The following is a 25761-nucleotide window of genomic DNA, read 5'->3' as shown; positions in this document are numbered from 1 at the left end:
ATGTGCTTTGTCATTGATCAAAAATAATTATTTTACTTATGAGGAAGTGGGACATGGTCACAGACGAAGAAAATGGTGAAATAACTCATTGGGACACCACCTCTAAGGACACTTTCTTTCAGGGGGCTTTTAAAGGTGTCCCGTTATTAGTTGGTCTACTACGTAGCCCTAATACAATTTACGCGATCGAAACAGTGAGACCGAAACAAAATCGGTCGTCTACTTCTACGGCTACTACTATACAAAGGTGTAATAATGTCATATTGGCTTTATGCGCCGGATGACGAAATTACAGAACATAAATAAATCCTCCATGATAATAATTGTTGGTTGTAGTATCACGTGATTGGTACGTTTCTGTCCTTTGAACCATGATATTAGGAGCGATAAAGGTTGATTCCAACAACACTAGACAAGATAGTAGAAGGAACCAGGGACCAAGAAACCAAAAAAAGTAAGTAGGCCTATAATTAATAGGGTACCTTACTAATTACTTTACTTAACTTTGTTTGATTAGTAACTTTGTCGATGACAGAGATCGTACGTTGGTAGATGCGAATTAACTAGTTTACTTTTAAAAAATGACATATTTTCCTAGGTAGGCCTATATTTACTATACATTGAAAAACTGGTTTCAGTTGGGGGAGGGGGCGGGGTCTACTCATTGGTTCCTGGGGTGCGACCACCACCACCACCACTTTAAAAAGAGTTTATATTTTGTATCGTCATAATCTGCAGTGAGTGTTTCGGTGTGGATTATTTACGCTTGTGTAATAGTTTTACGGTGAATTGTATATCTCTCCATCATTAATTTAATTAATATATTTAATATTATCATTCCTATCATTTATTTTAAACATTTGCGAAACCACCTTACACCATGCATGGTACAGCATCGTACACTCTATGGATCCACTGCACCGCAGGAGGCGGATATATAACTCGTGATAGGCTACACGGTTATGAATTAATAATTCAACCGTTAATATATATTACTCTCAGTGGAAAACTAGTATAGGCCTAATATAATATTATAATAGCCTACTAAGCCTAGATCTGAATTGGTTTAAACGCTTGTATATTCTATTCACATTTTAACTTCAATATTATTATGTGTACAGATAGTCTTCTTTGGTATAATAAGTTTATCGTTTTAAAATTAAAAGAAATACGCTTGAGCGACATCATCGGCAGGTTGTGATTTTCCATAAGGGCCTAACATTCTTTTTATTAAAACCGATTTTTAATGCATTGCGCTATTATGTTGTATTGTTATTGACGTAAATATGAGTTTAGGCCTATACGAAAATAAATGTTGTTTATGTAATTTTAATAGACATACATGATGAGTTTACAGGACGAGTTAACACCACTCATGACGGCTAATGTCGATGCCGGAACAGTTAAGGTAAATCAAACACTATTATCATTATACAAAGTCCTATATAATTCTTCCGTAATATATAATACCAGGGTTTATGTAAACAACGACATTTTTTGTGTAAACACCCAGTTTATATATAACCATGTCGAGTGGGTAAAAGAGTAGATCATTTAGACTTGTAATGCTATATATTCGTTATTTTAACCAAGGTTGCCTTGTTTCAACGAATTCACCTAAATTTTATTCACAACAAAAATGACATTTTCTATAGTAGTCGTAAACTTGAAATTGGTCAATTTCAATAGGCTTAGGTCTTACTAAAGCTTGGTTCCAACTAGCGACTCAACGCAAGGACGTAACGCAACGTAAGTGATATGACCAATCACAAGTGATTATTCGAACAGTGGCTTGTCATTTATTGGTCAACTCGCTTGCGTTGCGCGTACGTTCTTGCGTCTGGGAATCACGCTACTAAATCCGGTCTGCTGATTCCATAGCATAGGCCTGCAGCAGCATTATACAACTTAAAGATTCATTAACATAGAAGTTGAACTTCTTATTTAAACAGATTAAAAATGTGTTGAAGTAATAATTTGTTTTCTGTTAAACAGATTTATTTTTCGTTGAACGGATTACGTCTTCGCTTAAACGAATTGTAAACTTAATATTCAAACTTTTATCTTATTTAAGGGTTTGACTATTTTGACCGCAGGGGTGTTTGTTGTCGGTGAGATGGCTGGAAGTGGTGTTCTAGCCCTGCCGAAGGCGGTGGTTGATACTGGTAGGATAGACATTTGTTTGGATTCATTTTCGGGCTAAATGATTGTATTACTTAATAGTAATATTCTTATCACACACGGACGACCGTTGCCAATTATGCCTATAAATACATCATGGAAATGATCAAATAAAAACGATGCAGCATCAAAAATACAATTGAGAAATAAAACATATTAGGCCTATGATATGAAGCTTCATGTATTGTCCCAAATGGTATTTTTCAAAGAATATAAATGCCAATTTACACAGACGAGCGGTTAACGGTATAAGCGGATCAATAATATAGAAGCTATGTTATATTTATTTATGACCATTTACGCAAAACGCAGAGCGGACGTGTAGTTGAGCGGAAACCCGCTCGGATAAATACAGATTCTACGTGGGACAACTACAAGGTTTTTCGCCTATCGTTGCCGCGTCTGTGTAAACGATTATTAATGTTAACAATAGTTTGTATATCTTAGGTTGGTTCGGCATAGTTATGATCATCTTGTGTGCAATATCATCAGCGTACACTGCCATTATTCTTGGTCGATGTTGGATCATTTTACAAAACCGATTTCCACTCTACAGGGAACACGTGCCATACCCTTATCCTGCTATTGGGTACGAGGCATTTGGAAACCCTGGAAAGTAAGTAACTGTTCTTAATAACGAATTTTCGATTACATGACATTGGCTCAGGTCTTTGCTGACCACACAAACGTATTGTAAAATGCGCCCAATTGTACAAATCAGCGAGTGTTCTGTTAGCTCCCGTGTCCAAACACTGATGAAATAAACACATCCATTTTAGAAGTATTTTGTTTCGCTGACACGCACGACCCATCGTGTGATCAAGTAAGATCTAAAGAGAATTAGGACAAGGCAATCCAACAAGACACTGAGCTCGCCTTGCCAAAATAGGAACTCGTATAAGTCCTTTGATCTATATTAAGGGGCGTTGAACTGATCGTTATCATATTGCAGTAACAGGTAAAACCTTTGATCTCCGGAGCTCAGCGTCTGGTTAGATCCTTGATTGAACAGGGTGACAAGCTTCATCATCCAAGCGTCTTGATGAATTCTTTTGCGTTCTAATAAAAATCTGAATTTTTATAAAATTTAGAAGGAAATGTATTTTTATTAATTCTGCATTGGCAATGTCAAATATTTCGTTTATCTTTAGGTATATTGTCAGTTTCTGCGTACTTTTTACATTGTTCGGCGTCAGTACTGTATTTCTACTCATAGCATCAGAGAATATACAATCCCTGTTCACTGGAGGAATATCATTTTGCGCCTGGTTGCCTATTATAGCCGCTGTTCTATGTCCGTTTACTTGGCTTGGAACACCAAAGGATTTCTGGTTAGTTTGTTTTCTTATAATTAAAACAATAATAAAATTTCATTCATTGGACTTGATAATGACCCCATGATGCTGTTGAAACGTCGTTCTTTTTTAACCGTTATTCTTCTATTATGTATTTACAATAAACGTACCCTCATTCGTAATAATATAAACAGTGCACATTCGTCAACATTATGTCTGCATTGTCGTTTATTGGCTTTGTCGTCTTTGAATACAACACATTTTAATACTGGGTATACCCCCGTATACAGTAGTACTGAGTTTTCTCCCACACAAAAGAGAACAACTTCTTTTCAATAATTATTATACGTATACTTTCGTGTTCGCACGAGAAAAAGTATACTTTTGTGTTCACACGAGAAAACAAACTAACATAAGTGTTTATTTACCGTACTTATTTATAAAGTTTGGCTTAAACGACAGGTACAATTTAAATTGCTATTACCCATCTTTCTGGTTCGTATGTAAAAGCATCTTCTTATTACGAAGATCCATGTAATAAAGTAACATTCATAAGCGCTTTCAATCCTGAATCAATGTAAACTTCAATTGAATATAGGCCGATTGCAGTCGGTGCGATGTCAGCTACCGTGCTCGCATGTCTACTGATGTTTGTACAGATTCTAATGGACATTAAGATTAACCCAGAACCACAACATTCCAACACAACATTCAAGAAGTTCTTTGTCGCATTTGGTACTATTTTATTTGCATTTGGAGGACATGCCGCCTTTCCGACAATCCAACACGACATGAAGAGACCTAGTAATTTTAAATGGGGTGTAATATGGTCTTATGCAGGTATAGTAAAGTTGATATTATTGATTAATGAAATATTATATAGACAAATATTGTATTTATTTATTTATTTATTTATTATTTACATCTTTATCCAGGATTACACAATCAGGTAAAAGAAAACCTGTTTTGCATTGTGGTCCTAAATACAAAATAAATCGGGGGAAAAAGTTAGTTTTGTGGAAAAAATAAGATTGATATCTTAGCTTTAAATGAAACAATTGTTGGGAAATATTTTATTTCAGTTGGTAGGTTCTGTAATATATGTTAGCGCCTGCAACTTGAACGACAAGTATTATTAGCTAAGCAATCAAGGTTTAGCAGTGTACATTTATAGTTTTTGTCATCGGCGTTAGCTACGCAAGAAGTAGGGCCTATCCCAAAATATTTGGAGGAGTTAGAGAAGAGTATACTTTTAAATATTGTTGTCTTCAATCCGATTAGAATAATAATTTATTATTACAGTTATTGTCTTAATGTATCTACCAGTGGCAACATCCGGGTATTTCATCTACGGTGACAAGTTGGACACGAACCCAAACGGTGACAGTATTCTATCACTTATGTCACCCGGTGGCATTACTACCACTGTGACAGTGTTGATAACTGCTCACCTCACGTTTGGCTACATTATTGTTATAAATCCTTTTTGTCAACAGTTTGAGGAAGCTCTAGGGGTCAAACCAGGTTAGTGTTGATGTTCACATTACTGTACGTTATTTCAAGTTAAACGTATTGTCTTTAAAAAAGAATTAAAACACTATATTTCTACAGTTATTGTTCCTTTCTTTCCTGGATCGGAATCTGGATCCTCAATACAACCCAACTCGCGGCATGTCTCTTCACATAAATTACTCTTCCATTGGTTAACCACTGTTGCCCGACAATAACTACCATCCTCAGAATCATGTTGCCAACAAATCTACACATGTCGAAATCCTCTCATTCTCATTTGACGTCACACAACATTGAAGAGTGGTTCTCACTAGAGACGCAACACAAGGACGTAACGCAACGTAAGCGTGTTGACCAATGATAAGCGACAGTTTGAATATTTCATCGCTTGTGATTGGTCAAATCACGTTGCGTTACGTTCTTATGTTGCGTCTCCACCATTGAGAACGAAGCTTTAAACTATCCCTTTGGTACATCGGTGTTATCTTTATCAATCCTTCGCCGTCGCTTCCAAATCTCAGATGTTCTCGTTTGTAAGAAAATAACTTTAATTTTTAATCTTTATTTTCAGGGTTCGGAATAAAACGCTGCATCGTGCGGTCGTTTGTCGTAGCATGTAATTTGTTTGTTGCTGAAACTATCCCTCATTTTGGTGCTATTTTATCTCTGGTCGGAGGCTCGACTGTAGTTTTTCTAACGTTTGTTTTTCCGTCTTTATTCTACATTCGTCTGATGACAATGGAAGATGATGGCAATAAACCTGTGTAAGTATCTACAAACTTAATTCTTACTCAAAACAAAAGACTTATTTTGTACTGGGAGAATGAGGTGCAAACTTTATTGTCCGGGTGGTATTGTCCAGGGGTAGTTGTCCGTATGGTAGTTGTTTGTGTGGTAGTTGTCAAGGGGGTAGTTGTCCGGGGGGTAGTTATCCGTGTGGTAGTTGTCCGGGTGGTAGTTATCCGTGTGGTAGTTGGTCGTGTGGTAGTTGTCAAGGGGGTAGTTGTCCAGGGGTAGTTATCCGTGTGGTAGTTGGTCGTGTGGTAGTTGTTCTGTGTGTGTAAACATCTCTTCCATACATATATAGAATATATTTCTTCTCTGCTTACAACATCTCTCCTTTTAACAACCTTCGATCATCCGAAGCGGGAACAAAAACCCATGAGACACATTACAAGTTTTAGCATATTTTTCCATTTTTTCCTTCAGGATAATCCCTCTTTACGAAAGAGTGATTCATTACGAGATAATTTTAATTGGAATATTCGGTGGAATTGCATCAACGTTCTCAGCAATCGATGACATGGCATCCGGTGCGTCATCGTTTACGGTGCCTTGTTACGTCAACGCAAGTGCTGCTCATTTATAAAGTTGGAACAAATTACGCGCTTGTGTCGAGTGCAGATGCTAGAAACGCATCGTGTTACGGTCCTCATCAGACGTTGTAGCAGGAAGATGGTCAATTCGTCAGTCGTCTTCTATATATAATTCCCAAAATTTCTTGTAAGCATGTAAATCTACCATAAAGCAGTAATGGTTTCTTGTTCGAATCTCTGTCTACACTATCAAACTAGTTTTACAGAAAAGTGTGATGTGCCCAAATATAGTGATGTGACGTCATCGTGTCCATATATGGGCACATTACATTTTGTTGTCACAAGTTTGATAGTGTAGACAGAGCTTTATAGTACACCACCCGCTGCCATGGGCAGTAAATCCACCATTAAGCTATGTTTCATTAAATTGCCTTGTTAGAATCCCATCTGAGGCGTTTTTATCACACTATTAAAATATCCATCGATATAGCATATTTACATAATTTGTTTATGTATTATTAACAGTAATTAAAATTTTCACAGTTTTGCCATTAATGAATTATATCTTGTTATATTGAATCCTGTAACATTTACATCTTTAAATTACAGTATTCATTTTAAAGGTGTCTTCTTGGTTCGTGTTTAACATTAAAAACAATGCAATTTAATGTATTTTGTAAAATGAGGCTTTAATATTTTGTAAAGAATTTTATTTTATAAATCAAAGAAACAAAATCTGAAATATTATAGACTGACAAGTAATGAATTAGTTTGTTATGTATGTTTCTGTGTGTATAGAAAAAAGCTGAAATAGTAGATAAAATATAAAAATACTATATATTGAAAAGTGTGTTCTATATTTAGGTTTGTTGTGTGTGTGTAATGTCCACATCAAAACATGTATTGTGTCTATAACATAGACAATTACTGAAATAGTAGACGTAAGATAGACATTTACAGGCATAGATTAAATATATAAAATAATGTATTGTTGTAGCATATCACACGGAATTACTGAATACAAACAAATTTATTAATAATTAAGCTTTGTTTATATTGTGAGAGAAAACTGAAATAAATTTTATATAAATCTTTAAATAATGTATTGTTGTACCATATGTAACACAGAGTTGATGAATTAATTTATTAATAATTAATATTTTAAAGAAAACTGAAATAAACTTTATATAAATCTTTAAATGTTCATGACATTTATTACATACACTTCTTTATAACATACTTAAAGTTAATTAAATAAGCTCTTTAGGTTTATATCTAACAACCACCACCAATCCACCAATCAATCGATCAATTAATCAATCAACTAATCAATACTTTAATCAATCAATCGATCATTCAATTCAAATACTAAATAAAATATTATCTTATAATACAAGATACTTACATAATAAATCATGATTACATTTTATTAAAATTTAAATATTCACATAGTGAAGTTGATAATGATTATTTGAATGGAACAAAATGTGAAGATTTAAAAAGCTGACTTTAAAATAGCACGATTGATATTGTGTGAGTATTTTACATGAGAAAATACAGTTCCTCAAAAATTATAAAATAGTTTAGTATTACTGTTTAATAAAAAAAAAATTCTAGTTTGCAATAAATGTATTATAATAATGATAAACAGAAACAAAATTTAAAATAAAATTATAACAAAAACAATTATAATAATGTGCAGTTTAAATTGAAATATATTACATCTGTGCATTAACTGCACTATTTCATAAGGTGGGTCATAATAGGCTACACAACTGTCAATTTCAGAGTACAAAAAGCCCCCCCTTTCTTGATGTGGCCTTTTTAACAGCATTGAAGATGACATTAAATAGCCCTAACTTGCCTGACCATTTTTTTGCAACTTTTGTGGAAGAAGAATCTCTCCCCTCCCCCAGCACCCCCTACTATAAAAATCCTGGCTACCGGCTTGTTACACATAAGTGAGTAGAATATACAGATATAAGGCAGAAACAACTCAAACATTTGGTTATTAATAAATACAGAATACCTGACAGACTAGTAGTAACTGTAGTCTTGTAGTCCTCTGGGAGATGAGATGATGACTTGTTTTAGTAACTGTGTGTTTAGCATATGTACAACATATACACTAGAGCAGCATGTACTAAGAATAGATATAACGATAGTAGAGGTGGGTTTTGACGGAACTTGCGTTGGAAGTATTGACTGTGGAATATAAAAATACATACAGATCATAAATAAATGTAGAAAAAATATAAATCAATAAACAACTAATAATTCAATTGTTTTAAATTATAAAAGTATAATAGAGTGCGAGCTGGTAACCACTATAAATGTCGTTCGTATGTTTTAAGCGTGCTCAGAATGACTGTTACACTCGGTAGTGAAAATGAAAGGTTTCTTTTATCTTGAGAAGGCTACTTACTTTCTACCTTGGCACCAACGTTTCACATGAGAGGTAAATGAATGCGCATGACGAGCTAAAGACCAAAGAAGAAATAGTTATTTATCAATCATTGTGTTTCAAATATTAAATCAGTTAATAATATAAAAATTACACATGAATCTATGACAGTACACAAAAACAAGTGACAAGGAACACATGAATCAGAGAATTTACACATAAAATGTGACATGATGGTTACCAATGAACATAACATAACTGGTGTACAATACTTTGTACAGTAATAGTTACATGAATCTATGACAGTACACAAAAACAAGTGATAAAGAACACATGAATCAATGAAAGTACACATAAACTGTGACATCATGGTTTCTAATGCACATATCTGGTGTACAATTCATACAATACTTTGTACAGTAATAGTTACATGAATCTATGCAAGTACACAAAAACAAGTGATAAAGAACACATGAATCAATGAAAGTACACATAAACTGTGACATTATGATGGTTACCAATGCATGCTTTGTACAGCAAAATTTTACAGAATAAAAACAATTTTTACAAAAAATATACTGTGGGATGTAAGGTTGAAATAACAAAAAGACTGAAATATAATGCATTCTCATTGAGAAATACATACATATGGGGACAGAGAAATGAAGTAAAACATGCATGTACGCATTGAAGCCTAAAATAAAATCTGAACTAATAAATATTGAAAAAAATAAATGACTAAATAAAGTTGAAAGGAGTAAAACAAACCGGCGCAGGCATTTTACAAAGTGCATCAAAGGCGACAGTATTTTTATTTCTGTATCAATACAAACATACCAAGGGTTGTGTCTGCCCGCAGAAAATTAAATTCCCTTGAAGAAGGAGGAGGTAAGGCTTTCTTACTAAGAATGGTATCGGACGAGTGAGGAAGCATAGAGGGCGCACTACCACTATCATCGATCATGATGCTGCTGTATTCAGATGTGGGGGGCGGTAGCTTGTTAGCTTCAAACTTAAGTTGGTCTTGTGCTCTGAAGAGAGACTCTTCAACTTGTAGTCGTTTGTTTTGCTCAACCTCTACAGCGGTCTACAAAAAAAAGATTCACAAAAGAAAATGTTTATTTAACAACATAAGACAACTATCAATATCAACATCAATGTCAACACTGTCACACTTGATGGACATACGACTACCATATTTGGGCAAATCACACATTTTTGATAGTGAGTGATTTTGAGTTTATAGTGTGGACAAAGCCTTATGCAATGACAAAATTTATTATTATTTAGGCATATTGCTATGGAATTTTTAATACTAATGCTAATTAAAATAATTACTTAAAAATTTAAATACCTCAAGCTTAGCAAACTCCTTTGCCATTGCTAGCCTGGCTTGTTCTGATTCTTCCAATCTGTAATGTATAAATATAAACAAATAACTTAACACAAACTTTACATGTAAATGTTTAAAATAACACATTAATGTTCATATATTAATTTTAAGGTGTATCATATAATTTTTTCTTTTAGTCTATGATGTAAAAAAAAAAATAACTATGCAATGTTCAACAATGTGCATATACTTCTACATTATGTAGCACATTCAACACAATACTGTACCTTTTAGTGAGATTAATTAAGTCAGTCTGTAACAAGTCATGTGATTGGTCCTCTTGTTTTGTAGGAGGGGCTGACCATTGAACTTCTGCTGTATGTGGAACTACTATTGGTTCTTCAACAATCTATAAAATAAAAATATGCAACATAATAATGTTCGTGACAAACAACTGAATATATTAAACTGCATATGAAAATGTTTTCGAATTAGATTAAACATAATCTTAAGACTTTTATTTTTATAAAATAGTTTTAATATTGTTAGGCGCTCTGTTCTTAGTAGACTTAGGCTTAGTAGCCATACAAAGCCTAAATGGATTAGAATAGAACAAAGAAACATAAGACAAATTAATATTATAAAAAAATACCTTTGGTTGAGAGACCTGGCCGCTAGCAAACTTTTGTTCTAAGGCATTATGTCTGTAAGCTAATTCCTTGTATCGATTATCAGTGTCCCGTAATGTCCGATGAATATTGTGCAGTTGTACTGAAAGATTATTGCGTTCTTCTACCACAGACCCGATTTGAGCAGTTAACTCCTGGTTCCTATAAAAAAAAATGTGTCAGTTATTTAAGATTCCTTTGTGTCATGTGTTGACTTTCCAGTACTACTCTTTCTGATTTTCTTGCAGTTATCAAATAGGCTTTCATTGTTTTTTTTTTATAGAAAATACAGATTCTAGAGTGAATATAAATTGCCATCTATGAAACAAAATGTTACTAACTGACCTTTGCTCACGTAAATGAAGACTGCGTGTCAACAGGTCACGTTCTTCTAATACACTTTGAAGCTGTTGACGACTTTCATCATAAGACCCTTGAAGTTTTTCTCTTTCAACGTCCGAACTTGGTGGCATCTCTGGGATGATGGCTACTGGAGAGCTCATTTTCTTTGTCTTTTCATTTGTCATTTCTTGCATTGTCTCTTTCATTTCTTCCACTTCATCAGTCAGTTCCTCATTTCTTGCTTGATAATAATCAGCAGTTAACTGAACTTGTTTTAACTGTTCTGCCAACTGAGCAAGTTGAGTGTTCTGGGTTTCAACACTTGATTTCAACTGCTGTTTCTCGGTGGAGATCATTCGCATTTCTTCTAAAATTTCTTTTTCTGTTGCTTTAGCTTTAGAACGTTCCAAGTCAATGCCACTTTGGTTTAAAGTCAATTTCTGATTATTATCAAAGCTTATATCAAGTTTTTCTTTCGTTGACTTTAATCCTGATTTTAATGTATCAACCTCTTCTCTAAGTTCTTCTTCATGTTTTGCTATTTCTCTAAGCTTTTCAACTTCAAGAACAAGATTTGCATTTTCTGTGTCAATAGTATGTTTTTGAGCGTTCACATCATCTAACAGAGTTGAAACATTCCCAAGTTCATGTTTGCATTTTTCTAATTCTTCTATTAGCTTGTCTTTTTCTTGTCGGAGGATGGAACTATCATCTTTAAGCTCTGATTGTTGTGTTGTCAAGCTTTCAATTTCTAACAATGATTTATTATGATCTTCCTGCAAAAGTTCAAATTCAGCTTGTGTTTCATCGTGGTCCCATTTCATTTTATCATTTTCAGACATCAACTTAGAATTTTCCTCCAACACATTGCTACATTCAGTCTTCATTGTTTCACATTCATCTTTCGATTTCTTTATATCTTCATTATATTTTGCTTGCCAATCATTTTGTGTTTCATCCAATTCTTCTTGCAGTTGGGTAATTTCTTCTTCTTTTAAGATTCTCATTTTGTCTAACTTGACTTTAAGATTGCCAACTTCTTCTTGTACCTGAGCATTCTCATCTCTAACAGTTGTTAAATCTTTTGAGATTTGCTGGTTCATCAGTTGTAGCTCTTTAGCTTTCTTAGTTGCAGCTTCTATTGTACTTTGCAGCTCTTTATTCTGGACCTCTACAGCAGCTGCAGCATCACTATCTGCAGATTTTTCATTTTTTAGTTGCATTATCTTTTCTTTAGCGGTTTTTAGATGTTTTTTCAGCATAGAAATATCTTTTTCATTTTCATCAACAGTAGAAAGTGCTTGTTTGTAATTGTCTTGTAACTCAGTCAGTTCAGTATTTAATGCATCATATTTTGCTCTTTCATTCTGGAGATCTTTTGTAAGAGAGTTTTTTTCTTCAAAACTTTGGTCATGTGATTGTCTAAGACTTTCGAATTCAATCTTCATATTCCCAATTTTTTGTTCAAAAACATCTTCATGCTTACGTATAACAGTCTCACTTAACTCTTCCTTCTTCTTTTTCAAATCTTCTAACTGTTTTGTTACTGCCTTGTAGGTTTCGTCCGTTTTCATCAACCGGGCTTTCAGCTTTTCATTCTGCTTTTGAATAACATCTCTAGCATTTCTTTCTTCATTTAACTCCTCTGTCATATTTTCTTGTTGTTTTGTAAGTAATCTTATATTATTTCCATCATCAATATTAGTTTCTTTAAGTTTTTCTAAATTTACTTTCAGTTCTTCTAACTGGTCACACAGACTTTGGTTCTCCTTTTCCAGATTGGCACAGCGGTCTTCAGTTTGCTTAAGTGAATCTCTAACCTGCTCTAACTGTGCAATATCTTTCTCCTTTTCAGCAACAATGGTCCGTGTGCTGGACTTCAGAGAATTAAACTCCTCTTCAACATATTGCAAATCTTCAGCTCGTTTTCTAAGGGAAACTAATTGTAAATTAAGTTCTTCATTTTTATTTATTTCTTCTTCCAGTTTGGAATTCATGCCTTCAAGCTGATTCTCCAATTCGTGCAGCTTTTTGGCGTGTTCATTAACTGTGGATTCTCGCTCTTCTTTTTGCTGTAGTACCTCAGAAAGTCTAGAGTTCAGGCTATCCAACATAGTTGCTTGGTTCTCCAATATCTCCTGTTTTTCTCCTAATGATTTCTGCAGGTTTTCTTTTTCTATGGTTAAAGAACTAATATCTTGTTTACCTCCTTCCAGTTGTGATTTAACATCCTTTGCTTTTGTTAAAAGTTTACCATACTTAATTTTTAGTCCTTGTAATTCTTCTTGTAATTTTGTTTTCTCTTTCTTAAATTGCTCTTGTGTTTTTTCAAGTTCATCGTCCTTCTCTAGCTTTGAGCCATCTGTCTCTGTTTGAATTTCGTCTAATTTTTTTTCTAAAGTGGAGATCAAGACGTCTTTTTCAGAAACACTTTGATTTAACTCATCAAATTGAACATTTTGTCCAGTAAGTTTAGCTTCAAGATCTTCTAATTGCAAAGATCTATTTTGTAATTCATTTTCTAACTCGGGAATTCGTTCAGAATAAGCTACTAAACTACTGTTCATGGAAGACATTTTGGAAGTTGTATTTTGTAATTCTGATTCTAATTTCTGAATTGATTCTTCACTATTTTCAAGTTTTTCAGTTAACTCTTGAATATGCAAATTTAATTTACTTTCAATTTCTTCCTTCTCATGTCTAGACTTTTCACTTTTCTCAATTAATTCTGCACTGATCTTAGAAATATTTTCTTGTAATTTACTACACTGGTCTTCATAACTGCTTCTTTGTTCCTTCAAAACAAGATCTAGTTTTGTTATATCATTTTCTTTACTTCTCAGCTGACTTTCCAGATCCTGCACTTTTTCCATTGATCTCTCAAATGCTTCATTAAGGGCTGAGAGTTGACTAGCAATCTCTGATTCTTGACTACTTGTCTGTTTTTCAAGAGTCTCTATTTTGGATGTTTCACGTTGGTGCTCTTCTTCAAGATGACGCAGCTTCATTTGTAATTGTTGGCTTTCAGAATTATAAGTTTCATTTAATTCTTTTACTTCAGCTTCCTTTTTATTGAATTCTTCCTGAATCCTCTGAATCTCTTCTTTATACATCTCTATACTTTCCTTCAAAGATGATATTTCAGCGCTAAAGTTGTCTGCACTTACAGCGAGTTGTGATTTGTATTCTTTAATTTGTGCTTCATACTCAACAATTTCTGATGATACTTTGTCCTTCTCTGTTGAGACCAGATCTATTTGTCTTTGTAACTGATTGAGTTCCTCGTGGTAAGCTTTTTCATTGTCTACAATCTTCTGCGTAACCTGGTGGAGCATGTCTGTTTTTTCAGTTAGACTGTCTTCAAGATGTTTTAATTTCTCTTCAGCAATGTTGTTTCTTTCTTGCAGTTCCTCTTTTTCATTTGAGGTTATACTCATTAATTTGGAATACTCTTCATTTAGTACATTGAATGATTCTGTTTTTTGCTTCAGCGCATCTTGTAAGTTTGCGGTCTCTTCTTCAAACTTTTGAATCTGTTTATTAAGTGCATCAACATTTTCTTTGTGAGATTCTTCAGTAATGTTAAGTGATTCTGTAAGAGAACTTATTTCCTGATTGGCTGACTGTAATGAATTGCTTCTTTCATCATCACCCAACATCATATTGTGATGTTTTTCTTGTAATTCTTTAAACCTTTCTGTAATTTCAGAACAATTGTTTTCTAGTTTCACTAATGATGACTTTAAAGATTGATTTTCTTGGACTGTTGAACCAATAGACTGTTCTCTTTCTTTTTCAATTTGAGTTAAACTGTTATACTGCTCTTGTAATTGATTAAATTTGGCCGATTCTTCCTGCATAGATTCTTCATGTCTTTCTTTCTCGGTCCTAGCATTGCTATCACAATGCTCCTTTTCAACCTGTAATTTGTCAACTTTTTGCAATAGTTCATCAGCATTAGCTTGTACTATTTTCAATTGTTCTTGTGCATTAGTAAGTTCTTGAGATAACGATTGATTCTGATTTTCTAATTCATCTAATCTTCTGATCTGATCTTGTAGATTTTTCTCCACTTGTTCCTTTTCCATTTGTAACATTTTAAGTTGTTTTCTTTCTTCTTCAATTGCCAACTGATGTTTGTTTGTTATATCACATGCTGAAGCTTCCTGGCCTTGAATTTCTTGTTCTTGTTTTACTAATCGATCTTCTTTAGTTTTTAATTCAGTTTCTAAGTTCTCAAGTGTCTTGGACAGTCTTTCTTTTTCCTCCGTGTTCTCCTGTTCCTTTTGGCTCATAGTTTCTCTTTCTTGTTTCAATTCAGCTTTTACCTCATTCAACTCTTTCTTTGTAGATTTTAGCTTCTGTTTAACATTTTCTTTCATTTTTTGTAGTTGTTTACTAGCAGCATCAATTGCAGATGATTTTTCCTTTAGTTCATTTTTAAATTCAGCAATCTTTTTCTGCTGTGCTTCTTCTAAATCTGCAAGTTTAGTGTTCAACGTAGCTTGAACTTCATTAAAATTGTCTTTGTCTAATTTACGTTGTTCTTGATAAGAACTTTCATTTTCTTGTACCTGTTTTAATGTTGTTATCAATTGTTCTTGCAGAGATGAGTTCTGTTGATCTTTTTCCTCAAGTTGTTTGGTAAATTTTATCACTGTGTTTTCCATCTCATTGCTTTTAAGATCAAGTTCAGATTTTGTTTGTTCCAATTGCAAATTTAAACTATCAAGTTGATTTTGAAAATCTGATATCGTCTTTTGGTTACTTGCGATTTCAGTTTCAAGGTCAGAAATTTGCTCCAAAAGTGATGTTACTTTGGATTCTGTTCTTCTTCCTTCTGAACTTTGACCATCTTTTATAACTTCCAGTTCTCGTTCAGCTTTGCTGACTGCGTTTTCCAGAGATGTTATTGAATGATTTCTCTCATTAAGTAGATCTTTCATTTTGTTTAATTCTTGTAAATGTTCAGTCACATTACTTGACAGTGTTGAAATCAAGTCATCTTTTTCTACGCAATCTTGTTTAAGTTCACGTATATCCTTTTCTAAGTTGTTCTGGATTCCTTTAAGTTCTTGTTTCTCTAAAAGAAATATAGACTTCTGATTTTCAACTTGAGAATTTGCTTGTTCAATATCCATTTGAAGTAACTCTAAATTTGTTTCATTTCTTTGTGATTCTATTGTAACCTGATTAAGTTTATCAGTCAAATCGATCAGCTTTGCCTGGCTTTCTGCAAGTTCAGTCTCCTTCATGTGCAACTTGGATACAGTATCTACTAATTCTTCTTCTTTTAAGTTCAATCTTTCCGTAACTTCTTCTAAGTTCTCCACAGTTTGTTTCACTTTGTCATTTAAAAGTTCAATTTCATGATTACTAGCTTCCACCTTTCTAGTCATAGTTGACACTTTGTTTTCATAGTCTTCAACCGCTTTGTCAAGTTTATCAACTGTGTGCTTTAACTGTGTATTAGTTGAGTCAATCTCTGCTTGAAGTTGAACTACCTGCATGCAAAAATTGAATTAAAGATTTTAATTAAAAACACTATAGAATATAAAATGTAGCGTATATATATTCATGTTTTCATGTATTGAAAAGACTTATAACAAACTGATGAACACATTATTATTATTAACTTAACTAAAGCTCTGTCTACACTTTCAAACTAGTTTGACAAAAAATGGTAATGTTCGCAAATAAGGTAGTAATATGATGTCATACTGTACATGAGCACATCACATTTTTTGTCAGTTTGATAGTGTGGACAGAGCCTAAGTCAACATCAATAAAAACTCTTCTTTAGGTATTAGTACAATCTTAAATTAAATTAATCTTAAATTAAATCAATGTATTGAATTTATATGAAAAATATACCTGATTTTGAAGTTCTTTATTTAGACTTTCTTTGGACACTGTCAAACTTTCAAGTTGAGATTGTAACTGTGCATTGGATTTATTTAGTCTGGTTATTTCTTCCATGTTACTTACAGACAATTGTAAGTGACCTTTGCTCACTTCCTATAGGATAAAATCAGTTTACATATTAGAACTAGAAAGCCACTCCGAGAGTGCATACCTCCACCTATTGTAAAATTCTCCTACATAAGATTTCCCCAGTAAAAAAAATATATATATTTGTGTGTGTCTTAATGCTGTTTGTGATTTAGGCTAATTTCACTACAAGCATGTGTATGCGAGTTTGGTGTAATGTTTATGTAACAAGCCTTTCAATTAACAATAGCTTCAGTTGACTAACAATAGAACAGCAACGCGAAAATCAAACAAGTAAATTTGAAAAGAAATAGGTTTTTTAAACTATCATCAACCTCTAAAAACGTGCAAATAAAATCAAATTATGTTTCAAAATTACAAATCACAAATTATAACTCTTGCCTCTTGTACAAAAATGAAGTTTTTTGGACAAGTATTTCTCGAGAAAATGCAATTTCAGTTTACTTGTTACTTTAAGACTGCCTGCCAGCTTTTGAAAAATTCTGTCCTATCTTTTAACACTAGCAGGTCTGAAAAGTATACAAAAAAGTGGTCCAGAATTGGGACCATGGTCCCAATTTAATGGAATGGTCCTTGACCACATTTTGGTAAAGATCTTGTAATTACTTTTTGAGTAATCTTGTTAACAAACAAACAAACACACGCTACCGATTACACAAACCTCCTTGGCGGAGGTAAATAAGAAGTTACATAAAAAGCACAATGCTAAAGGAATGAATTAACGATGATGTCTACAGCTGTTAGACAAAACATTTTCTTCTTTTATTAAGAGTTTAACTCCTAATTTTATATACACCAACACATACCGTATATTTCGGTGTATAAGTCGCACTTTTGACACGCAAATTTGACCTCTAAATTAAGGGTGCATCTTATACACCAAACATAAATGCCTCACCACACAGATTGTACATATCGTCACCTCATTTGCTAGGCCTGAGTAAGCTAGGCCTAGCTACATTATACTAACGTAACGGCAACCTGCTTCTGCCTAGTTTTCAAGGCATTTTAGCATGATGTTATACTAAATATGATGAAAAGATTTGTTCATTATGGAGCTGCTGTTTTACGCGCTCCAATAAAACTTCATTTTTAAACGTTTACGATTGCAAGCCCTTCTTGGGCGGCCACATGGTGTACGGTATTCGACAAGTATATTCTCCAGGTGATTATAGCATGGACCTAGCGTACACACTTCTCGGATACATAGATACTAATCGAATACGATTGTCCGTGAAAACGTGCGCCCTTTCGAAATGATCGATCGAGGCTAGCCCACACACACGTACGTACGTGTTACACACACGGTCATGCACTCGATGTTGCAGGTGCGAAACTCATGAATAACAAGTTAGAAAGAACTTGTTGAGGCTGGGCGCGGCCGAGCCTAGGTAAGAAAAACCTAAATAAAAGACGCCGTTGTAGATATAACAAAATTATTATTACAATAATATTGATTACAATTTTAAAAAAAATTGTTTTTATGAAATATAAGGTGCGTCTTATACATCAACGATATAAAAAATAGCGATATTTTACTCTCAGTGAGGGGGTGCGTCTTATACACAGGTGCGACTTATACACCGAAATATACGGTATGAATCTTCACACTAATATTAAACGATGACAGACTAACAGAGAGCACTGGCATGAACATGTAAAATTGACTATACCTTTTGAGTAACTTGAAGTTCATAAATCTTTGTCTCTAGGATCGATTTTCCTTCCTCTAGGTCAGTAACCTTTGAACTCAAACCTCTTTTTATTTCTTCCAATTCATTTATTTTCTGTTGTAGTAACTTGCACTCATCCTCTATGACCACGATAGGCATATGTTCGCTCTCCATGTCCTTCTTGAGTGTGTTGATTTCTTCTTCATGTTGGCTGTGTTGTTCTTTATTCTCATTATTTAGTCTGACAACCTCCTCTTCTAGTTTTGTTTTAGCAGAATTTAAATCTAGATTTAAAAGATTGAAACAGATTTCAAGTAATATTTTGAAGTATTGACTAAAAACATTTTTTGTTCTGACAATGTAAACTAATGTAAATGTAGGTAAGGTACACTTTAAAGTACAGCCTCTTGAATGCATAGATGGGATGTGACAACAAAAGGTGGTAAATAAATGTACAGACCACATCATGTACAATTTGCAAATGGATGCCAAAAAAAAACCCAAAAGAAATTGTCACCCTATATAGTATAACTTTCCTAAATTTGGAGTGTTGGGGTCTGATTGGCCTGTTTAAAAACATTGTATCTCCACTGCTCATCTGATATATGACATGTACAGCCACCAAAGAAGATTTGTGTTATAAACCACTCTACCTTTTATTTTATTTACTTGAATGAATTATTTTACTATAACCTCAATGTAGGCCTAATTTTTTTCTATTTTGTTAATGGTGGTCTCTGCTTAAAGTCTATTTTCTTAGACTTATTTTGACCACCATCCACATTTATACTTAACTAATTATTTATAAAGAAATATATTATGTATTAATTGTGGCAATCAAATAAAACAAACAACAAACCAACTGCTGAATAACATGATCAGGACTGGTGCAAATTTATAGGTTGTGTTGTGTAAGATGTCAATTTCCTGGTTGAAATTTAGCACTCTTTATATTGTATATTTTGTATATGGATGTACCATCCGAAATAAAGGAAATTAATGTATGAATGAATAACATACACTTTCTACATAATTCTATTTTACTAAATACATTTAGAAATAAAGAATGTTGAGTTTTAGAATAGTTGACTGTATTGTAAATTCTCTACATAATTACTTACTTTCTTTCTCTTCTTCCAGTTGAACCATCCTTATTTCCAAGCTCACCTTGTCCTCTTGTAGCTGTTTCCTTTCACCTTCAGTTGTTTTCAAACTAATTTGCTCCTGTTCAAGTAATTCTTTTAAAGATTCTATTGTTTTATCTTGAGAAGCCTAGAAAAACAATAAAATAGATAGTTGCATTCAGACACAGCGAATATAAAAAAAGAAACAAAACACTGCTAAACAAAATGTGTTGTTGTTGATAATTTGTTTTAAGCTCTGTCTACACTATCAAATTAGTTTGACAAAAAAAACTATGCACATCATATTTGTTTGTCATATAAAGTTTGATAGTGTAGACAAAAATAATAAATACATGCACTATTAAAACCATAATTAAAGTATTAATTAACCTGTTACTTAGTTTGTTAAAGAAATATTATATAGTATAAAAAACTAAAGGAAAGTTGATAGTGACCTCTGACACAGTCTTACACACATTAGTTTTTAAATATAGTTACTTATAATAATAAAAAAATTAAAACCTATAGTGGCATTATGTTGATATCAAGTTTTCGGTATACCATGTGATTGTATAGTTCTGAAAAGAAGAGTTTCTCAACGTTTTGATCAATATACTTTGATCATCCTTAGGGGTGAGAAAGTAGCATTATTTGCTTTAACAAATTAGTTCAAAATACTCAGGGTCAATGACCTTTGTGCTCATACCCGACTTCTACATAGTACATATGTTACATAATCATAGTATTCACAAAAACAAGTCATGCAATTCAAATAGGAAACAAGCAATAAACTGGGATCTACAGTTTAACACAGGTTGAAATTACAGCAGGACCCCTCATTTTCCGATGAAATGATAAGAGGCAATTATGGCCTTCCCCTATATCTATAAAGGGACACAAGTTCTACTGTACTTCTAGGATATATACTGTAAGCGAAAAATCATATTTTCTATACATTTAAATTTACCACAGGAAATCAAAAACATACACAAGCCTATACCAACAGGTAGTGAGGATACAGAACATCCTAGGCTGTGAGGAAACACAAGACCCTAGGATGTGGGGATACACAAGAGCCTAGGCTGTGGGGAAACACAAGACCCTAGGCTGTGAGGAGACACAAGACCCTAGGCTGTGAGGAGACACAAGACCCTAGGCTGTGAGGAGGACAAGACCCTAGGCTGTGAGGAGACACAAGACCCTAGGCTGTGAGGAAACACAAGACCCTAGGCTGTGAAGATACACAAGATCCTAGGCTGTGAAGATACACAATACCCTAGGCTGTGAGGAAACACAATACCCTAGGCTGTGAGGAAACACAAGACCTTAGGCTGTGAGGATACACAAGATCCTAGGCTGTGACAAGACAACAGGCAGATCACACAAAACACCTTGAAACAAAACATGCATGCTGTATTTTACTCAACCCAGCACACACACCCAATTATATAAACCAAGATGGATACCAAAAGAAAGAAGAGAGAGAGGACTAAATCTAACCATATTTATAACAGCATTTTTCTTAATCTCGCTCACTTCTACAAGCTTGCTTTCAACACTGACCCGAGATTTTCTCTCTTCATCCCTTTCGTCGGTCATCTCCTGAATGTCAGCCTTTGCCTGCGTAAGATCTCGACGAAACTGCTCTTGCATTTCCATCTGTTTAGCATCATGGTTCACCTGGTTCTGAAACAAGAAAAACAATTTCATTTTAAACTGAGTCAGTTACATCAGGGAGTTGTTATAATAACAACTCCCTGGTTACATCATTCATTACTCAAATTCTTGCAATGGCACCTCATACAAAAGTACAGAATAAATAGAGGATAATGCCTTAAAAAAACAAGTTTCCAATATTGTACTAGAGGTACTAGGACAATTTTCTATACTATGAGAACATATAATTATCGGTCCTAGAAAATTGTTGAGGGAGTTTAGGCCTCTGAATATAAAAGTAGGGCTTAGTTTGAATTGCAGTCATACACCACCATACATTTTCCCTACCTCGTCTACTTGTTTTTGTAAATCCTCAATGTTGCTCAGCAATTTTTGCTCATTTTCGAGGTGACTGCCAATCATTTCTTTCAATCCTTCTTTTTCTTCCAAAAGTTCTTTCTTATTTTTTTCCAGTTGACTGATAGTTTCCAGTTCTTTACCTACAAAGTAATAACATATAATGATGTGATTAATATGTTATTTAGTCAAAATGTTCCCTAATAAGGCATTGTATTGGGCCTGTTTCCAATGAGCAAGCGAATACATATTTAAAAATACTGTATTTTGAAAGAACAGTATTTTTTTGCTATTAGAAACAGGTCCAAATAAAAATAACAAATACGGTTTTAAAAACCTCATTTGACCACACGCAGCTCCAGGTTAAAATGTTTTTTACTGAATTTAAAATTATGTAAAAATGATTTGTTTATTTTAGTCTAATCTGTTTACTTTCTCTATACTATAGTTTCTAGAATTTAATATCACTCGCATTGCCAGTAAAATAAATTTTAGACCACACCTACCTAATTGAACTTTGACCTCACTTACCTAATTGAATCTTGACCTCTTCAAAGTCAACCAACTTAAGTTGTAAGTTTCCTTTCTCATCTTCCAGCTCTGTGATCTGCATTTTCAATTCCTCCACATCATCAACAGAAGATGCAGTCTGTTTACAAAAAGACATTATTTTGAAGGATTATTATGGTAAATGTGTATAAAATTATAAGTAGAAAATGTGTGAGCTGGAGTTTTAAAAAAACAGTTATAAAATCACACCAATCAATGCATATTCAATAATAGTGATTATTTGCAAAATGCTGCAAATTAACTGTAATATTACAGTATAACAAAATATATAACATTATCCTTATTACAATAATTATTTCTCTACATATTATTGGTTTTAATGTTTTTTTTTTAAATACAATATTCAATATGGTAAACAAAAATTACTGTTACTCATTATGCATGGTTGTGATGTTAAAAATGCACAACAAGTGATAAAAGTTAATTATGATGTAGATTCTTGCCTTACAATGAAAATATCTAACATATAATAGCAATTAGTATAACACAGTGGATATAAAAATGTTAGAATTACTATTTTTTGGTTTTATAAAGCAGAAAGGTGTAGCAAGAGAAGGCAAATGACATGAATATAAATACAAGTAGCAAAAAGTTAATAGTGTATAAAAAATGTTATAATTAAATATTATGTTATTACGGATTGTTAGTTTAAAACATATATTATCCTAATGATGTATACACTATCACTAAAATAATAACTTTGAAAAATACCTATTAATAATACTTGGAATTTTAAAAACAAAATATGTTACATATAATATGTAGGTTTGTTTACAAACATTTCTTTTTTAAATGTCAGTTAGTCAAATCAATCTCATCATAAGTATCAAATTGTAAACACAGCTGGTATTAGGGTAGTTTTCAAATTTTGATTTTAACAATCACAAAATGACAACATCATTTGAAAAAGCAGACAGAAAACAAAAAAATACCTTGACAATTTGTGAAGCAAAAAATATAACAGAGATATAAATTTATTTTTAAGCAGCTGCCAGACAATTGTGCGTGTTGGAATGGTAAATAAGAACATAGAAAAGGCTAAAAACTGAAAGCAGAAAGTTTGGAACGATGTCAGAATGAGTGATTGAGGAAAGAAACCCTTTACCAGCAGGAAGAATGAAATGGAATCTGTGATCAAATCTAACCTTCTTCATCTCTTGTAATTCATCCTCTAAGGTTTTAATTTTCGCCTTAGCTTGTGCCTTCATTTTGACCATCTTAATTTCTGTTTTCTTCTTGTAGTCTTCTATCTCCTTTTCTTTTTCACCAAGAACAATTTCCATTTTTGAAATTCTATCTTGTAATTCATCAACATTCTTACTCAGTTCTTCATTATTTGCTTTCTGGTTGTCAGCTTGAGTTGACTTGAGTTGATCCAACTCAGTTCTAGATTGATCCAGATCTGATCTGGTTTGATCCAGTTCTGACTGGTTCTTTTCATAGGTTTGATGTAGAGCTGTATACTGTGTACTGGCTTGTTTACAAGCTGCATCATACTGAGTAAGAGCAGTCTGCAATGCTGATATGGCTGTGTTCTTTTCATTTATTTCTTGTTCATACTTCTCTTCAAATTCTTTCATATCCCGAGTCCACCTATCTTCCCTTGACATTGCATCTTCGTGTAATCCTTGAAATTGCTGATGCATCACTTCTAGTTTTTCAGTAATGCTTTTCAAAGAAGATTCTTTTTCTTCTATTACTGAATCTTTTTCAGTAATTTCCTTCTGCAACATCTCCAAAACTTGCATTTTTCCAGAAAGTATTTCTTCTTTTTCTTGCAAACGATGTTCTATTGATTTAATCATTTCCATTTGTGCATCACTTTCTGATTTTCCCACAAGATTTTCAAGTTGCGTTTTATGTTCGAGTTCTATTGCTCCAATTTTATCCTCTTGAAATTTTAACATTGACTCCAACTCACTGATTTTTTGCTTATATCGTCCTTCTAGATGTTGTTTTTCATTTTCTGATTTCTCCTTCTCTTCTCGCATTTTAGATTCTTTTTCGCTGATCTCATCAACTAGTGATGTCATTTTTTCATCCCCACTTTCAAACTTTGACCTCATATTGTCCATTATTGAGTTCTGATTGGAGATGACTTCTTCCTTGGTTGTTAGTTCATCTCTAATGACCTAAAACAAAAAATATAATTATTTTTTTTCAGCAGATGTTATTGATAGTCTCCTCTGTCTGTTCTAAACTTGTTAAATATTTCTATCTCTAAAAAACACTGTATCTGCTTGTATTTTACCTTGATAACCTTATCTCTGCTTTGGATAACTTCATCTTTATTTCTTACATGCTCTTGCAATTCCATTATCTTAGCCTCAAGTTCCAGTGATTTATTATTTTGATCAATCATCATCTTGTCTTTGTAAACAAGTTGTGCATACATTTCTTGCACCTTAGCTGAATCCTACAAAAAACAGACACCAGAAAAAATGGTAAAAATCAATACTGGAATTAGGCAAAATCTGCCTCATCTGTGTCTGTACCATGTGGTGCCTGTATCATGGATGGTTTTGGTTACATGTACAACACACATGATGCTGTATCATGGAATTTGCTAATGATACTGGACAAATTTAGATACAGAGAATTGGCAAACATATTATATTTTTCCTACCATAGGCTATCCAATTTTACACCAATTTAAAATGCATTTAAGTTAAGTCTCACCTCAGATGATGAATCAGATGCCATTGGTTGGTTAGTAGGCTTAGACTCTGTTGCACCAGCTGATCTCATAGCCTCAATTACAGCATCTTTCTTTAACAGTTCATTTTCTCGACTCTGAAGATCTGCTAAGATTTTACGTTCTGTTTCTTCACGTTCTTTAAGAAGCTTTTCATTGGACGAGAGAGATATTTCCTGCGTTTGCATGAGTGCAACTTTTTCTTCTAAGGTATCTTGTAGTTTTTTCAATTTCCCTTCAAGTTCTTCAACTAATTTGCTTTTTTCTTCTAGTTTTTTGCGGATAACTAGAAGCTTGGCGCGTGATGATGGATCGTCTCTGCTAGGTTTTTCGTTCGTTTCCTGGATTGTAATCGCATTGCAAAATAAATATCAAATACACACACACACGAATAATTGACTTAAAACCTTACAAAATATTTTAAAAATTATTATGGCGTACTGCTATATATTTATACTTTAGTGAAATTACATATAACAGATGTGAAAATTAAAGTTTAGTTTTTAAGTGAATTTTCTATACAGTTAAAATCAAATTATTTTTGCGTCAATTTTGTAAAATATAGAAATTGTTTTTGCATAATGACGTTCACTTATATATTGATTTATCCTTAACACATTCCC

The 25761-nt window shown here is 33.3% G+C and overlaps 2 protein-coding genes across 6 annotated transcripts; one reads left to right on the top strand and one right to left on the bottom strand.

Moving 5' to 3' along the window:
* Positions 1-60: 60 nt before the first annotated feature.
* Positions 61-6973, top strand: LOC140040031 (uncharacterized). Of its 3 annotated transcripts, none has more exons than XM_072085660.1 (9): positions 61-454; positions 1337-1408; positions 2075-2165; positions 2629-2797; positions 3333-3512; positions 4075-4316; positions 4779-5000; positions 5560-5752; positions 6198-6973. In XM_072085660.1, exons 2-9 carry the CDS (start codon positions 1343-1345, stop codon positions 6355-6357), a joined length of 1323 nt encoding a protein of 440 aa, XP_071941761.1. In that variant the 5' UTR covers positions 61-454; positions 1337-1342; the 3' UTR covers positions 6358-6973. The 3 variants fall into 3 exon arrangements, with proteins under 3 accessions (XP_071941761.1, XP_071941762.1, XP_071941763.1); XM_072085661.1 differs by lacking the exon at positions 61-454 and adding an exon at positions 1013-1134; XM_072085662.1 differs by lacking the exons at positions 61-454; positions 2075-2165.
* Positions 6974-7486: 513 nt separating this feature from the next.
* LOC140040029 (uncharacterized) lies at positions 7487-25457 on the bottom strand. Of its 3 annotated transcripts, none has more exons than XM_072085654.1 (16): positions 25123-25457; positions 24695-24859; positions 23589-24575; positions 22405-22522; positions 21865-22016; positions 21361-21546; positions 19858-20008; positions 18737-19020; positions 16926-17069; positions 11055-16555; positions 10694-10871; positions 10329-10450; positions 10063-10120; positions 9546-9795; positions 8730-8784; positions 7487-8509 (listed from the first exon to the last, which is right to left on the bottom strand). In XM_072085654.1, the coding sequence occupies exons 1-16, from the start codon at positions 25324-25326 to the stop codon at positions 8410-8412; spliced, it is 8655 nt and encodes a 2884-aa protein (XP_071941755.1). In that variant the 5' UTR covers positions 25327-25457; the 3' UTR covers positions 7487-8409. The 3 variants fall into 3 exon arrangements, with proteins under 3 accessions (XP_071941755.1, XP_071941757.1, XP_071941756.1); XM_072085656.1 differs by having other exon boundaries at positions 9612-9795; XM_072085655.1 differs by having other exon boundaries at positions 21424-21546.
* Positions 25458-25761: the final 304 nt, after the last annotated feature.

The sequence above is a fragment of the Antedon mediterranea genome, chromosome 2 (genome assembly GCF_964355755.1).
Source record: "Antedon mediterranea chromosome 2, ecAntMedi1.1, whole genome shotgun sequence".
Taxonomy (NCBI): Eukaryota; Metazoa; Echinodermata; class Crinoidea; order Comatulida; family Antedonidae; genus Antedon; species Antedon mediterranea.
The sequence above is the reverse complement of the archived record's forward strand: the minus strand, read 5'-3'. Positions and strand labels throughout refer to the sequence as shown.